Raw genomic sequence first — 18,013 nt, forward strand, 5'->3', positions numbered from 1 at the left:
ACTCCTCGCTCATCCCTAGAGGAAAGTGGCCTTAAGAGCACTAGTTTGTGGCAGGTTTGGCCTCTGGTTCTGTGATGGCAGTTTATTCCCTGTCCTCTGGAGAGGAGCAGTGCTGGATCCCCAACGCTGCAGAAGAGCAGGCACACCCACTATGAGCCTCCTTTAAGTACTTTTCTTGCTTGAGCTGTGTGCACGTGTATTGGGTGTCTCTTCCTCCATTGCTCTACACCTTATTTCTTTAGATAGGATCTCTCACTGAACCTAGAGCTTGTGGATCTGGTTAGACTGTCTGTCCAACAAGCTCTAGAAATATGTCTGTCCTGCCTCTCCGGTGCTGGGATTGTAGACACGTGCCATCTCACCCAGTTTTGTTCTTCGGTGCCGGGATCTGAACTTAGGTCTTAGTTCCCACAGTAAGCACTCCACTGAGCTGGCCATCTCCCCATCCCTATTACATTCTTTTGAGAAAGAAACAGCAATTCATTCTAATGCAGGGATTTATTTCCTAGACGTTGAACAGGAGGAGAGGGCAAAAAGCATATTATCTGTGATTAAGCTTAGTAATTTAAATTAGTAAACTATCAGCCTTTCTTTCCTTTAGGGCTCTACAATCCCAATCAACCAGGCCCGTCCAAATCACAACCTGACCTTCACCAAGAAGGAGCCACTTGGGTAAGACAAGAGGAGAACCTCTGGGTGACTTGGGCGTTGTGCTGGTGTGCAGGACTAAGGCCGTGGGCCTTCTCCCCACAGTGCCTGTGCCATCATCATCCCCTGGAACTACCCACTGATGATGCTGGCCTGGAAGAGTGCAGCATGCTTGGCAGCAGGCAACACCCTAGTACTCAAGCCGGCACAGGTGAGCCTGCCCAGTGTGCAGAGGGTTCCTCTTGCCTGCAAAGTGAACACAAACATACATTGATAAACAACACACCTTTAAGCTTTTCACAGTTCACAGACAACTCTTCATATATTATTCTTAAATTCTCATTTTTAAAAAGTGTGTGCCAGGAGAACCACATGTATGTATGCAGAGGTCAGAGGACAATGCCTCCTGGGATCTGGGAACCATACTTAGGCCACTGGGTTTGGTGCCAAGGGCTTTATTTGAAGTGCCATTTTGCTGAAGCCATTCACATTTAATTACCAAAAATCTTAGGAAGATATAGAAGATGAGGGGGAAGCGCATAAAATAACTTTGTAATTATGGCAATTGTGTAAGGTCCAGGGGTGTACAACCTTTGACTCTGTCATGTAACCCACTCATCCTCAAATGTGCTGGGACACATGCACAGCTATCCTTGGAGGCAAAGGGCTGGAGGGTCACAGGTTGAACATGCCTAAGCATGTATGCATGTGGGTAACAAGGGAATGCTTTAAAAATGCATCATGCAGTTCTTAGAGACATCTATTAATGCTAGAGTAGTTTCTGTTTAAGAGCACCTCAAGTGGCCCAGGCTGGGCTTTAACTTCCATGCAGCAGAAGCTGATCTGGAAAATCTGAGCCTCCTGCCTCCACAGCCCAAGTGCTATGGTTACAGGCAGAGGCCACATCCAGCTTCAGGAGCACTTTTAAATATTATTCTATCCATGGTGGCTTCATTCCAGGGCATAATCACACACTCTGTGGACCACCTCCCTTCAACTGCAGTACTGTGAGAGACTAATCACACACTGGAACAGTAGGCTTCTTAGTTCTCCAGTGTCTGGGGCCAGCTTCTCACCGAGTCTCTCCAGGCTGCCACTGTTGAAGCAGCTTACCCATCTGTCACTAGAAGGGGACCAGTAGCTCTTTTCCACATGCGCTGCAGTATTTGTCCTACAGGTTCCATGCCAAGTCTTTTAGTTACGTGTCCATTTTATGAAGGTTGCTTGAGTTAAGACCATAATACAGTCTGTGATTCCACATAGCCAGGCTTGTCAGCTGCACATGGGGCAGCTTTCAGAGTAGATGAGCAACCTAGGGGACTATGACCCTGACACACAAAGCCAGCAAGGGAATCACTGTGATCTCCCTTCCCTCCTGTGCCACACACACGCGAACACACACACACACACACACACACACACACACACACACACACACAGAGAGAGAGAGAGAGAGAGAGAGAGAGAGAGAGAGAGAGAGAGAGAGAGAGAGAGAGAGAGCGAGCCAGGGAGGGAATCACTGTTATATCCCTTTCCCTACACACACACACACACACACAGAGAGACAGAGAGACGGAGACAGACAGATACAGAGATCCCTTGTCACTGAGCACCTACTCCTCCATAGGACACTGATGTCCTTTGTGACGCTCTGCCCCCTGACCTTCTGCAGACTGAACATTACTGTCCAGACCTAACTGTGAGTCACGGGTGGTTTCTTGTGCATCTGTCAGTTGAAACAGAAGCTCGGGTACTTTCTGTACTTCACTGGATCTTCCTGCATATTCCACGGTTAGAGATCTAATGAAAAAGCCCTCATTTTTATCATCAGTGTTAGTGTGGGGAAAAATGAAAAGGTAGAGAGAGGGTGAAAGAAATGCAGTAAAGACTCCATATTTGAGTGATCAGGGTGAACTATATACAAGGAATTATTTGGACTACTTTGGCGACTTTGCTGTGAGTCTGAAGTTATCTTAAAATTAAAAAAACAACAAAAAGTAATGCAAAATACAAACAGAATGAGCTCTCGGGCCAGGGGAAATGGCTCATTCAGTAGGAGCACATGCTTTGCAAGCATTTGCACCTGAGTTCGAATTCTCAGAAACTGTAATGGGCTGGGCACAGATGAATATGCCTTTAACTCCAGCAGTGGTGGGAGCAAGTGAGTGTAGACAGTATAAGAGCTTGCTGGTCAACCAGCTTAGCTGAAACAACAAGCTTCTGATTCAGTTAGAGACTGTGTCTTGAGGCAGTAACGTGGATGGCGACAGCGTCCTGCTCCGGTCTCCATAAGCGAGCACACCCACACTCTTGTGCACATACCTCACGTGTGCACCACACCCACAAAGGAGGGAATCAGGGCCCTGGTAAAGACCGAACAGGTTTGAGGAAGGCAATTCCTGTCTTCACTTCTAGGTCACGCCCTTGACAGCGCTGAAGTTTGCAGAGTTGACTGTGAAAGCAGGCTTTCCAAAGGGGGTAATCAACATCGTTCCAGGCTCAGGTAAGCCTGCAGGGGACCAGTGAGTGACTCAGGAGCTACATTCTGTTTCCCACTGCAGTCTTAACCTGAATGAAACACTTCTGGATACAGGTCACCAAGCATAAACATACTTACAGTGTGATAAAAATATAGAGTTGAAATTGAGTGTGTGGGGTACAGGGAGTTATAAGGGGGACTGGAGAGCACTGTAAAAACTGCCCTAAGGTGGGCTATTGTGATTTCAACAAGCACTTTGGAAGATAACAATCGAGGCTTCCCCATCAATATGGGGTGGCGGTGCAGACAGGGCATGGAGGACATTGTTTTAATCCATTTGTAATTAACACAGAAAATGTAAAATGCAGGTTCACATACAAACTTAGAAACCTACTTCAGCAAGTGCAAACCTATCCTCCCAGCAAGATCTGAGTCATGTTTTGGCCCTGATTACTTCTACAGGGGGTGTTGCAGGACAGCGGCTTTCTCAGCACCCAGACATCCGCAAGCTTGGCTTCACTGGCTCCACATCTGTGGGCAAACAGATCATGAGCAGGTACTGGCTTGCTGTAGGGAGCCCACTCTACCAGCCTTTTGTTGGGGTTTCAATAGAACGTTTCAGAACAAGGAAAACCAAGGCTGGGGATAGGGCTCAGTTGGTAGAGTGCACCTGGCATGCACAAAGCCATAGGTTTGATTCCTAAAGCTGCATAGAGCAGATCTGGTGACCCATCCTGTAATGTCAGCACTCTGGAGGTGGAGGCAGAGGGTCAGAAGGTAAAGGTCATTCTTGGCTACAAAACAAGTTGGAAGGTTACCTGGGGTACCTGAGACCCTGTCTCAAAAAATAAATAAACAACAAAATTAGAGTTAGAGAAGTCACACCAGGGGCTGGAGAGATGGCTCAGAGATTAAGAGCAGGCACTGGCTATTCTTCCAGAGGTCCTGAGTTCAATTCCCAGCAACCACATGGTGGCTCACAACCATCTATAATGAGATATGGTCCCCTCTTCTGGCCTGCATGCATACATGTAGGCAGAACATTATATACATAACAAATAAATTTAAAAAAGAAAGAAAAACCTCATCAAATGGAGAAACTGACTTTATCACTGACAAATTCTGAGATACATAAATGTAAGACAAAGCTCTCCACACTTGAAACCAGGGTCACGACTGGGGACAGAGCTGTGTGGTTAATGGCTTGTCTGACAAATCCAAACAAACACAACCAACATGAAGGTAAAAGGTATGCTAGGTCACAGCCCCAAACAATCAAATCAAAATGATAAACACGATGGCAACTGAGTCATGGGAGAAATCTGTGGGCTATTTTTTCTTTCTATGACTCTATCCACTCTGAGTAGGAGTACCTATGAAGGCTGGGAAGGGACTTCTCATGGTTTGTCACGAGCACTGCTCAAAGTGCAAACAAACAAAAACCAATGTAACAGAAGGAGTGAATAATTACCGCACCTCTGACAATTGGTATCCCACCCACAGTGGTCTAGCAGGCTGTCTAGAAGCTGGATTTGCTCTGCAGACCTTGATATAACTGAATTCTTAAAGGTGAATTTCCCCATGCTGGGTATGCTGTGAATGTGTTGCTCTAATTGATTGATGAATAAAATGCTGATTGGCTGGTCATCAGGCAGGAAGTATAGGATAGGTGGGACAAACAGAGAAGAGAATTCTGGGAAGTGGAAGGCTGAGTCAGGAGACACTGCCAGCGCCGCTGCCATGAGAACAAGATGTAAAGTACTGGTAAGCCACAAGCCATGTGGCAATTTACAGATGAATACAAATAGGTTAATTTAAGATATAGAAACTAGATAACAAGAAGCCTGCCATGGCCATACAGTTTATAAGTAATATAAGCTTCTGAGTGATTATTTTATAAGTGGGCTGCGAGACTACTGGGGGCTTGGCAGGACCCAGAGAGAAAGACTCTAGTTACAATCATTTGACCACAGAATTTTTCAAACATTATAGAAAACCTCTAAAATATAGAAAAGGAGCAAAAAAGCATGTGAACCTCACACACTTACCTCACAGCCTCCCTTTTAGGTTTCTTTTCTCTTTCCTTCCCCTCTCCTCTTGGAGACATGGTTTTCTCATTATACATGGTTTTCCTGTGTAGCAGGGATGGCCTTGAACTTTCCACGCTCCATCTTCCTGCCTCCATTTTCTGAATGCTGGACTACAGGCATGCACCACTGTGCCCTCATAAACGAGGTTCCTAATATTTCTGAGGCTCAGCTGTGTTTTACACGTCAAGTAGTAACATGTTTGGGAGAGAGAGAGAGAGAGAGAGAGAGAGAGAGAGAGAGAGAGAGAGAGAGAGAGAGAGAGAGAGAGACAGAGACAGAGAGAGACAGAGAGAAACTAACAGATCTTTCCTGTTTGTTCTCCTCTAGCTGTGCTGTGAGCAACCTGAAGAAAGTTTCCCTTGAGCTTGGTGGCAAATCTCCACTTATAATATTCAATGATTGTGAACTTGACAAGGCAGTGCGGATGGTAAGTGGGCCAGACCCAGGTAGTAGGTGCCTAGTTCTAAAGCACACTTCTCCTTTATTGGAGGTCTTCAGATGGGATATAGCTTAGCTAGTCATAAGCAAATGTCATCTTTTTGTTTATCCTAAGGATGCTTAATTTTTTAAATGGCTTTTTATATTTTTGTAATATCTCCTCCTATCTGCTAGCACCTTGCCTTTTTCATCCTTCTTATCTGTTCTGGACACCAGGCTCCAGTTAGACTGTCTAAACAAACCCAGCAAAGGGTTTGCCTCCATGCCTGACACCAAGTTCCATCCTACAGACCCACATGGTGGAAGGAAAAACCACCTCCTGAAAGTTGTCCTTTGACCTCCACACACACACTAGAGCATTCATACACCTGCCTCCAAAAAGTAACATTAAAAAGATTTGTAAAATAAAGACCAAAGGTAGTTAGCAGGCCTTGCCTGTGCATGCATAGAACTCAGGGTTTGATTCCCAGCACAGCATAAGCTGGAGATGGTGGTACTCATCTATAATCCCTGCACTTAAGATGGGGAAACGAGAGGATCAGAAGTTCAAAGTCATTCTAAGCTTCATACTGAAGTCAAGGCTGCCCTGGGCTAGAGACTCTGCCCAAAAATAATCAATCAATTGATCAGTCAATAGTAGTTAGCAGCTGAGCTTAGTGAGTGACACACACAACTATTGTACTAGTTATCTAAGAAGCTGAGGCAGGAGGATCATGTGAGTCTGGAAGTCCAGAACCAGAATGGACATCACAAGGCTCCATCCCTTTAAAAACACAGTACCTGGCAGCGATCACTCCCTGGTTTCCACTTCATACACCATTGTGGATGAAGCTAGGTGAGGAGGCATAGGGCCTCCTACTAACTTTGTGGCCCAAGAGAGTTAAACTATTTCAAATTGTGGAAACATCTTTTAAATAAAACAAGAGGCTCAATTATGTTTTGCATGAGAAATAAATTGGGCGAATCCTCTCTCTTCATTTCTGAGACAGAGGTGAGCCAGCGTGAGGGTGCTGAGCCTTCTAGTGACTGACTCTATTTGCATGTGTGGCTTCCTGCTCTGCCCTGAGCAGCCTCTGCCCACACCCCCAACTGTAATCTGAATGAGCATTCTCAGCCAAACCCCATTGGGTAAGGACCCCAAAGACAGTGGAGAGGTCTGCAGTGAAGGACCGCCCCCCCCCCTACACACACACTTCTTTGGCCTATTTGTGTCTGGAGACTCCAGTGACAGACAACAGGGGAACACAGACTGATATCAAGGCCAAGACTCCCCTGGATATGTTCATTTCTAAGAACCTTTCCAAAACATTCCAGAGAAAAGACAAGAGAAAGAAAAGTAGAAGGTGGATTTGTTCCATTAGCTTACTGTCATATTTTTTAAAAGGTTTATTTATTTTATTTATTTATTTATTTATTTATTTATTTATTTATTTATTTATTTATTTATTATGTATACAGTGTTCTGTCTGCATGTATGCCTCCAGGGCAGAAGAGGGCACCAGATTTCATTAAGTTGGTTCTGAGCCATCATATGGTTGCTGGGAATTGAACTCAGGACCTCTGGAAGAGCAGCCAGTGCTCTTAACCACTGAGCTATCTCTCCAGTCCCATATGCTTTTCTTAAAGATTTATTTCTATTATTTTATGTGTATAAGTTTTGCCTGAATGTACATCTGTGCACCACATGACTGCTTGGTACCTGAGGAGGTGGAGAGTTTCCATGTGGTTGCTGGGAATAGAACCCTGGTCCTATGCAACAAGAAATGCTCTCAACCACTGCACCAACTGTTCAGGCCCTACTGTTATATTTTTTAAAAGAGATTATTTTACATGTATGGGTGTTTTGAATGAATGTATGTCTGTGTACCATGTGTGTAGTGTGGGTGCTGAGAACTGAAGCCAGGTCCTCTGCCAAAGAAACACATGCTCTCAATGGCTGAGCCTCTCTCCAGTGGTGCCCCACCCCCCATTACATTTTTAAAAGCACAAAATCTTATGTTCTGGACTGTGTCAGATGAATAAAGATTATGAAGGGCGAAAAAAATCATAAGCATGAAGACAACCAGTATGTAGTGGGTACAGAGAGCTAGTTTTTTTCTATTGGCCACAGCTACACTCTACCTACTAGGAATCCATACCCTGCAGAGCCACAGCTCCCACCATGTGAGAACGGTAGACACTGCAAGAAATGCAGCTGCTGCTGCAAAGTGCCCTGAGGGTTTCAACTCCGTGTAGGGAGGCTTCCTGGGAGTGAGCCAGCAGCTGGATTTAGAAAGGAAAGATCACCCTAACTCCACAAGTCTGCATGATCTGCTGTTTTTTTTGTGCCCATCATTTAAAAAAATATAAACATATCCTTAAAGATATCCCTTTTATGGGGGTAGGGTTTGAGGGATGATTTTGTATGTGAGTATGTGTACGTGTGTGAGCACACAGGGATGGGAGTGTGTGTACATGTGTGTGAGCACACAGGATGGGGGTGTGTGTACATGTGTGTGAGCACACAGGATGGGAGTGTGTACTTGTGCAGATGCAGATGGGGGCCCTGCTCTGTCAATCTTCACCTTAGTCCTTCCTTCCTTCCTTCCTTCCTTCCTTCCTTCCTTCCTTCCTTCCTTCCTTCCTTCCTTCCTTCCTTCCTTCCTTCCTTCCTTCCTTTCCTCCCTCCCTCCCTCCCTCCCTCCCTCCCTCCCTCCCTCCCTCCCTCCCTCCTTCCTTTCTTTCCATATTTCAAGACAGGGTTTCTCTGTATAGCCCTGGCTGTCCTAGAACTCACTTTGTAGACCAGGCTGGCCTTGAACTCAGAGATCCTCCTGCTTCTGCCTCCCAAGTGCTGGGATTAAAGGCATGCACCATTACTGCACAGCTCTCAAAAATATTTTTGTAGAATAAATTTATTGTAAAAAATTATTTTAGGTATACCCTCATTGACACACATTTTAAAATGAGTGCTCATGAACCAGAAGTGAGAAAAGTCAAAACAAGTATCTCCCAGAAGTCCCCATCACCAACAATCTACAGGACCATCTGACGCCTCTGTTACCTGTGGCCTTTGCATGACAACATGTGGGCAGGCAGATGGCTCAGCAAGCATCAGGACCAGCATATGGACTCCCAGCACCCACATAGGAAGCCAGGTGGGGCACTTTGCACTGGAGTCCAGCACTGGAAGACAGGAGCGTGCCTGGAGTTCATTAGCCACCCTCTAGCTCAACTGCAAGAGATCCTGTAGCCACACCCCCACCCCCACAAAAAACTAAAGAATGGAGAGCAACTGAGGAAAACATGTGGTGTTGACCTCTGGTCCACATGCACACACATATGAACATGCTCTCCCATGAAGTACTGCCGTCTCTGTGTAACTGGATGGCAGGCTTGACTTGAGCAGTGCTAATGTTAGTTTCTCTTTTGCTGCTGCAGGGCATGGGTGCGGTGTTTTTCAATAAAGGAGAGAACTGCATTGCAGCTGGACGACTGTTTGTGGAAGAATCCATCCATGACAAATTTGTAACCAGAGTGGTAAGGCATCCTCATACTTTCTGTGAGTTTTACATGCACTGTTTTCCTGAAAAGGACTTCTGGGATTATTCATGATTTTTAGATGTGAGATATCGATAGCATTGAGCTGGCTAGGGGTGCAGGGGTACATGGAATGACTACTTAACACACACATGGCCCTGTGTTCCAACATGCATACACACACACACACACACACACACACACACACACACACACATGCACGCACGCACGCACGCATGTACGTACACACACCAGGTGTGCTGGCATATACCTGTAATCCCAGTGCTGGTCAGGTAAGCAGAGACAAGCAAATGCCTGGGACTCACTGGCCAAACAGTCTAGACTAACCAGCAAGCTCCAGGCCAGGGAGAAACCCTGTCCCAAAAAAGAGGTGGAGAACACCTGGGGAAGAACAGCCAAGTTGTCCTCTGGCCTCTGCATGTGTGTGTGCACATACACACAAATACATACACACACACACACACACACACACACACATACACACACACACACCTGCATACACACAAATACATACACACAGATACAGACACACACACACACACCTGCATGCATACACACAAACACACACACATTTGTATATGCACACCTGCATACACATAAATACAGACACACACACACCTGCGTATACACACACACACCTGCATACACACTGGCATACACACACACACACACACACACACACACACACACACACACACACACAGATACAGACACATAAACACCCAAAAGCAAAGGTATCCTTTCTTCAGGAGAGACCATAACACAGTTATACAGAGGCAGGTAGTGGGGAGTCAGTGGGTGGTCACGGACTCCTGAGTCTTACAGAGTGATTCACTTTGTGTCTCAGGAGAACCCAGTTCACAGTACAGAGGTATAGAGGCTTATAGGATCTGACACTTGATGAAATTTCCAAAGCAGAGACCAGAAATTTCAAACACTTGCTGTATTGGTCCAGTACAAACATGTTTTGCATACAGACCATTTTTTAAATTTATGCATTGTATTTCCTTTTTTAAGACTTTTATGAGAAGGCTCACTACGTAGCCTTGCCTAATCTGAAGATTGCTATGTAGACTAGGCTGGCCTCAAACTCAAAGATCTGCCTGTCTCTGCCTTTCAGTTGCTGGAATTAAAGACAAGCACCACCACAACTAATAAGATATCTGTGTGCTTGTGCATGTGCATGTGCGTGTGCGTGTGCATGTGTGTGTGTATACACTCTGAAAGTCAGAGGCGGTTGTGAGCACCTGATGTGGGTACTAGGAACCGAACTCAAGTCCTCTGCAAGAGCAATATGCATTCTTATTCTCTGATCCATCTCACCAGCCCCTCAAGAGTATTTGTTGGGCACCTAGCAATGCCAAACACTGTGCTGGGCGTTGGCAATACTAAACCAGGCAAGCTGCCATGGTCCCTCTCTTGTAGAGCATCTCTCTAGCACTGGGTTTTCAAGACACTAAGAGATTAGAAGCAGACCTGTGTCCAAACGTATGGGGTCATGGTGGCTTTCATTCTTTCTTTTCATTGAACTGGAGTTCCAGCCAGAAAACGTACACTTAGATTGTGACAAGGATGACAAGGAGAAATCACAGGTCTGCCATCGAGGAGCAGTGTGCCAGCTTCTCATCAGAACATTCTATCTTGGGGTTACAGGCCAGGTCTGCCCTGGTACACAGTGAATTCTAGGACAGCCTGGGCTACATGACACCTGTCTCAAAAAGAAAAAAAAAACATTCCAGTAATTCTTCTGGCTTGGCTATCTCATGAGAATCTTACAAGGGCACTCTACCACATTTAAAAAGAATTTCGATTTCCATCAAGAGTCTAAGGTGACATGTTACTTTCAGAATGTTAGTTCGCTTACTGGATTAACATCTGGGGTTTGGAAGCACAGCATGGGCTTGTATTGTTAGAAAAGAGGACTTAGGAACTTGGTATTTCAAGACCACACAGTGACTGTGTGCGACCAGACAGCCCACTTAACTCCTTCAAGGCCTCAGTTTCTCCTTCTGTAACATGGAAGCAGAGAAGACTTGCTTCCAGTGAGGCTGGAAAGAGCCAACCACACATCCTTCAGCTGCTCAGTACACCATGCACCACATGTAGAAACTCAGCTAGGGGATCCACTGTTACTACTAACAGTTTTTGTGTTTTGTGGACTGGACAATATACAGGTGGAAGAAATTAAAATGATGAAGATTGGTGATCCGCTGGACAGATCTACAGACCACGGGCCCCAGAACCACAAAGCCCACCTAGAAAAGCTGCTGCAGTACTGTGAAACCGGAGTGAAGGAAGGGGCCACACTGGTATACGGAGGAAGACAGGTGCAGCGGTTGGGTAAGAGCATCCCTAGGGAAGTGCCCGGTGCTTGCCCCCCACCCCAAAGCTGGAATGGATGGCAATGACTTCTGTTTAGTGCTGTCCCTGCACTAAAAAGTGTGTGTGTGAGTGCACACGCATGCACGCGTGTGTGAATACAGGTGCCCACAGAATCCAGATCCATCAGTTCCACCTGAGCTAGAGTTATATGTAGTTGTGAGCTGCCAGATTTGAGTGCTGTGAACCAAACACACACAAATCCTCTGCTAGAGCAGACCACACTCCTAACCACTGAGCCATCACACCAACCCAATAGCAATATTTATAATATGACCCAAAAGTATATCTTTATCCTGCTGGGTCACTTTGTTGTTGTTGTTTTGAGACAAGGTTTCTCCGTGTAGCCCTTGCTGTCCTGAAACTTGCCCTGTAGACCACCAGACTTGCCTCCAACTCATAGAGATCTGCCTGCTGTTTTGCCACTTTTAAGCAGAGGGCATGGAGGCAGACAGTTTTCCTAAGCCTCAGTTTCCTGTGTAGAATGGGGTGACATGTGCCCTTATGAGGCAAGGGGAATGGCAAAGTTGATGGGCCAGCGCTCGACTGTCCCTGAACAGGTGTGATGGTGTTATCAGGCACTGATTGGTCATCTTGAGTCTTGTCACTCTCCAGCTGAGCCTGGGGAGGGTTTCTCCTGCTGTCAAGGCAGGGCTTGATAGTACGATCACCAAAAACCAGACACGATTACTATTTGGACTGTTACTGTGCACTGACTCCTCATTTTAAATATTGGTAATTGCAAGGAAAATAAAAGAAGACTGAGTAGGTGGAAGAGGGACATTTGCACAAAAGAATCCTTGCAAGTCAAAAAAAAAAAAAGGAAGGAAGGAAAAAAGAGAGAAAGCTGGGTTGTGGTGGCACACACCTTTAATCCCAGCACTCCAGAGGCAAAGGCAGGTAGATCTCTGTGAGTCTGATGCCACCCTGGTCTACAGATCGAGTTCCAGAACAGCCAGAGCAACACAGAGAAAAAATATGCACGCACGCGCGCGCGCGCGCGCGCGCGCGCACACACACACACACACACACACACACACACACACACACACACACACGAAAAATCACTTCATTGTATTTCTCTAACAGATGAAATCATTGATTCAAGGAGAGAATGGTCAGCCACAGAGGCTGGTGTTGTTAGAACAAGGCATTGGGAACTGAAGAGATGGATCAGATATTTCCGGCAGTGACTGCTCTTACAGAAGACCCAGCTTGGTTCCCAGCACCTACGTGGTGGCTATGGCTATAACTGCAGTTCCAAAGGAGATCTTCTGGTCTCCATGGGCACCAAGCAAGCGCATGGTATGCATACCTGCAGGCAAACACATAAAACATTATTTCTTTAAAAGACATCATTTTTATGTGTATAGGTGCTTTACCTATACATGTGTCTCTGTATCACATGCTTGCCTGGTGCCTGTGACAGAAGAAGGTCTGAATCTGGGGACTGCAGTTCCAGATGGTTGTGAGTTGTCATGTGGGTGCTGAGATCAGAACTTGAGTCCTTTGGAAAATCAAGTGCTCTTAACCATTGAGCCATCTCTCCAGGGTCCAATTTTTTTTAAAGGAATACACTATACGGAGAAACAAATGTCACATAATAAAGCATTGACAAATTTAAAACGCTAAGAAATTCTATGGTATAGTCAGACAGGGTGGCATACACATTAACTCCAGCACTTGGGAAGCTGAGGCAGGAAGGAGGTTCAAGACCAGCCTGGGCTACAAAGCAAGTTCCAGGTAACCTTGGACAATAAGGAGATATCATCTCAAAAGAATAAAGCAGAGGAGGAAATACCAAAGTAAAAGACAAGTGAGAAATTAAACAATCAAATGCACCTGTAGATTTATTTCAATCTTTAGTTAAATCAAAGAGGGTAGTAACTATCTAACACTGGAAGGAAATGAAGTAAAAACACAAATAAAGAACTTGTCAATTTCATGAGAGTTAATCTCGATTGTGGTTTTCTTTTTAAAATGCCTGTTCTTTTGCCTGACTTGTACTGAAATGCTTGGGAGTGGAAATGGAATCTGGGTCTTGTTTGAAGACATATCAGTGGGGAAAATATCAAATCACAGATGGTGAGTTATGAATATTTATTAAGTCCATACTCTACTTTTACATCCTTGAAGTTTCCATAATAAAGCCATTAAAAAACGAGCAGCCAGGAAGGCAGACACCGCATGAAAGATGGTTAGCTTCTTGTTAGCTAAGCCTGGGGTGAACTGAGGATGAAAATGATCTCACCTATGATGGATGCTTTTTTTTTTTTCCCCCACAGGCTTCTTTATGGAACCAACTGTGTTCACAGACGTCGAAGACCACATGTACCTTGCCAAAGAGGAATCCTTCGGGCCTATCATGGTCATTTCTAAATTTCAAAATGGGTGTGTTCCTTAGGCACAGTGTGTAATGTGGGTTTCAGCTGGATAGCGTCTCTGCCTTGTGCTGTACATAGAGCACACAACCCATGAACATGCAATTCTCCACCCTAAGGATAAGTCAGCCGGTTAATTAATTAGAAGCGGGGTCATGGCTCAGTGGGTGAGGTGCTCACCGGGTCAACGTGAAGTCCAGAGTGCAGATCCCCAGCGCCCACTTCAAAGGGAGGTGTGGTGCATGCACCTGCAAACTCAGAGCTGGGGAGACAGAGGCAGAGGCTCACCTGGCAAGCCAATCCAGCCTGGCTAGTGAGCTCCAGCTATCATGGGCGACTCTGTCTCAAACATTGAGGTGACAGAATAACCAGGGGGCTTGGGGGGACACTGGAGAGATTTGGACCTGTACAGATCTGAAGAGGGGTACACACAGGAGACATGTTCTGAAAATCAGGGAGAGGACACTCACCAGTGATCCTTGAAGACTAAAAAGACGATGCTGGTGAAATGGGCATGTGTGAAGAGTGGAATACTCTTGGTTATAATGTCACATGCACCTTTCAGAGCTGGCCTGGAGTATTTCACTTATAAAACATTAATCAGGTCCCAGAGAAACAAGAGCACTGGCTGTTCTTCCAGAGGTCATGAGTTCAATTCCCAGCAACCACATGGTGGCTCACAACCATCTGTAATGAGATCTGGTGCCCTCTTCTGGAGTGCAGGCATACATGCAGACAGAATACTGTATACATAATAAATAAATAATTTTTTAAAAGAAATTATCCTGTTTTAACATGAAAAAGAAACTTTCAAGCAGAGTGAGTGTGCTTCGCTGTACTTTTAATGGTGTTTTCTGCTTCTGGAAACATCTTACAGGGACATCGACGGGGTGCTGCGTCGAGCAAATAACACTGAATATGGTTTGGCCTCTGGGGTTTTCACGAGAGACATCAGTAAAGCCATGTACGTGAGTGACAAGCTAGAGGCGGGCACAGTTTTCATCAACACCTACAACAAGACGGACGTGGCGGCCCCGTTTGGTGGAGTGAAGCAGTCTGGCTTTGGAAAAGACTTGGGTGAGTGTGGCTTATTCTGCTCCTGTGCATCTGTGTTACATCACACAGAAACATGAAGTTCCATGCAACAATACTCCCTTATTGTTTAAAGGGCTCTCCTACACAGCAGTTTACAAAGGACACTGAAATTCTAAAAAAAAAAAAACAAAACATTAAATAGATTTTTAAGACAACCTCAAATATTTATTTGTGTGCATACATAAGTGTGCCATGTCATTATGTGGCACTCAGAGGACAGCAGTCCAAGTTGGTTCTCTCCTTTCATCCCGTGGGTCCTGGAGATTAAATGCAGGTCATGGGGCTTGCTTGAAAAATGCCTTCACCCACTAAGCAATCTCACTGGTAAAATGTGTTTCTAAATCTGAATTTCAGTATGAAGTTGGTTTAGTTTTGTGGAACTCAGTGGAACCAAGAAGACAGTTCAAGGGTGGAAGTAGCTCTGGAGTTGGTCCTGTCTCTAAGCTGAGTCTTGCAGAGTCACTGAGATAGGCAGGGTCTGTTGGGCAGGGGGGGCTCCAGGATCAGAGTACAACAGTTAGCAACCTTCACTGTCAGCAGCCGCCCTGACAGCTCTCAAGCCCCAGCTCACTTTGGATGCTGAAGCTGTGCTGGGCCCCCGCCTAAGACTACCCAAGGAGCACAAGCAAGTGCTCCCAGAAGACAGTGGCTAGGATCTCACCTGTTCAGAGCAGGGGAACCAGGCTCTGAATGGCGGGTGAGGTGCTGAGCTCCAGGCACTGGCAGAGAAGTTAAAGCCAGCCGGTCCAGTTGCGGAGCTCACCTCCTGCTTTACAGTCCTGTATTGCTTCAATGTAATAAGTGTAAAAATACATGGAAAATGTGAGAGCATACTGTGCTGGTTCATGCCTGTAACCCAGCACTTAAGAGGCCATGAGATAGGAGGACCAGTTCAAGAGCATTCCTGGCCAAACAGCAAATTTGAGGCCAGCCTGGGCTATGTGAATCTCAAAATAATCTGAAATATAAAATGTTTGATTTGCTGAAAATTATCTGTAGATTTGGCTCATTTGGGCTGCTAGATTCTCTTTCCTAATGATTTTTGACAGTGTACTCACAGGAATAAAAAGTGGTCTTGGGTCTAAAACACAGCTGGAGGTTTTCTTGGGAAATTTATAGAAGCGGCCATTTCTGCTTGTCCTCTGACAGGGTAACTGACAGCCGAAGGCTTGTTACTGTGAAACACTACAATTTGTCTGGTGGTTCTTCTCCAAGGCTGAAAGCCCCTCAGTTCAGTGTCGTCTCAGCATTGGTTATCTCTCAGGTTATAATCACCTAGGAGCTTTACAGGAAATACAGATGCTTGATCCGATTGCTCTGGAGTAGGCTGGGAACAAGTTGGTAATTCTCCCTACGTCACTCTAACAAGGGGACACGTTCAACAGCCCTCTGTCTACTGTGCTCACTAGTCACCATGTGGCACTCTGCCTTTGACCTCTGTCTGCTCTATCCACTGTGCTCACTCGTCTCCATGTGGCTTAGCCTCTGTAGAGATCACTTGTCTGGAAACAGGCAAAGTCTAGACATGGTCTTGTGTCTCTACCAGCAGAGGAAGCTGCACTTCCTTTCTCTTCACAGTAAGGTGAAAGTGAAAGTCCCCAAGCTTTCCAGCCCATACTCAACTCTGCTTCACCTAATGTGACTGATCAGACAGCACCCTGGTCACAGAACTGTAAACTGCGGAAATGGAATTCATCAAGCAGGGAACAGGAGGAAGGTTAGGGCTGAAGTCTGCCAGCCAACACGCCAATCTCTAGAGGGCCAGGTAGACTACCTAAGCCCTTACCACCCATCTTGGTCTATGGTCCATTAGCATCCACACTGTGAGGCCTTCCCCTAACTTAACTCAATCCACCTGCAAGTCACCAAGGCCCTTGGATGATTGTATGAACCTGAGGAGCACTGGCCTAGGCCACAATCTTCACCCATCCTTGTGAATGTTCTGTTGGCTACTCTTCTCTCCCACAGGTGAGGAAGCCCTGAATGAATACCTCAAGACCAAAACGGTGACACTGGAGTATTAGAGCAATGCCAGCCTCAGGAAGCCTTCGATGAACAGCCTGCTTCTCAAACCATCACAAGCTGAGGAAGGAGGAACCATCTGTGAGCCACAAAAATATATACAAGGACCAAGAAGAGGGTTGGGCCGCTTGTGTGAGCATTTGCCTGAGGGCCTCAGTAAATTCTAGTATACTATTTTTCTCACCAAATGACTTACCTCTGTTAGGTTTTAACAATGTTGGGTATTCTGTGTATTTCTAAAGTATCTAAGCCCCTTCTGTTCCAGGAAGGACTATTCTCTTCAAGGCCATCCCTCTTGAACACACTGACCTCACTCAGCTGTAATGTACAGATACATTTAGGATTTCTGGATCATTAATCCCCAGGCCACACAGATTGGACACTAACAACTATTTCTTTACTTTTGTTTTCAAAGCACAGCATACCCCACGTAGAACGTGATGGCAGTCCTTTCCCCTTTTCATAGAACATCCATCTTTGTGCCTTTGACTTCTGTAGCCCACTGTGACAGATGAGCAGCCCACGGCTTTTCTTCCATATCTACCTACTGGGTACAAACTGAAGTTCTGAGGACCTTGGTCCCATATTGACATCGTCTTTGGTCCTATAGTTTAAATTCTAGTAAACAGTTTTTTTTTTCAGGAAGTACACAGCATGCGGTAGCCAATCTTAGTCATACTAGACTGTCATACTATCTGGCATGGAGAAAATTACCCATCTTCTCTGAGCTCTGGCTTCCTATGTGGGCTTCCCGGTGTGCAAAACAGGGGTAGCAGTGCCTTCCTCAATACCCTCATTAAAAGGATTCTACGCAATAAGAAAAGCCCCAGCACTGGGCTTCGCCGTATATGTAAATAGTCAATTAAATGTAAGTCTCTCTTTTCATCTCTGCTTTAAAAATACCATGATGAGTTAATTGACTAGATGAGGGAACTTCCTAG

General features: G+C 45.5%; 1 protein-coding gene across 1 annotated transcript in view; it reads left to right on the forward strand.

Annotated features, from left to right (window-relative positions):
• Positions 1-17,260, forward strand: part of Aldh1l2 (aldehyde dehydrogenase 1 family member L2) — a 42,791-nt gene extending 25,531 nt beyond the window's left edge. The window contains exons 14-23 of the mRNA XM_006993054.4: positions 602-672; positions 754-859; positions 3,064-3,151; positions 3,590-3,683; positions 5,545-5,644; positions 9,076-9,174; positions 11,370-11,535; positions 13,860-13,965; positions 14,833-15,032; positions 17,019-17,260. Of these exons, the coding sequence (XP_006993116.1) occupies positions 602-672; positions 754-859; positions 3,064-3,151; positions 3,590-3,683; positions 5,545-5,644; positions 9,076-9,174; positions 11,370-11,535; positions 13,860-13,965; positions 14,833-15,032; positions 17,019-17,074 (1,086 nt within the window). The 3' untranslated portion in view covers positions 17,075-17,260. The remainder of the gene's footprint in view (positions 1-601; positions 673-753; positions 860-3,063; positions 3,152-3,589; positions 3,684-5,544; positions 5,645-9,075; positions 9,175-11,369; positions 11,536-13,859; positions 13,966-14,832; positions 15,033-17,018) is intronic.
• Positions 17,261-18,013: the final 753 nt, after the last annotated feature.

Source organism: Peromyscus maniculatus, chromosome 18 (assembly GCF_049852395.1).
Source record: "Peromyscus maniculatus bairdii isolate BWxNUB_F1_BW_parent chromosome 18, HU_Pman_BW_mat_3.1, whole genome shotgun sequence".
Lineage (NCBI taxonomy): Eukaryota > Metazoa > Chordata > Mammalia > Rodentia > Cricetidae > Peromyscus > Peromyscus maniculatus.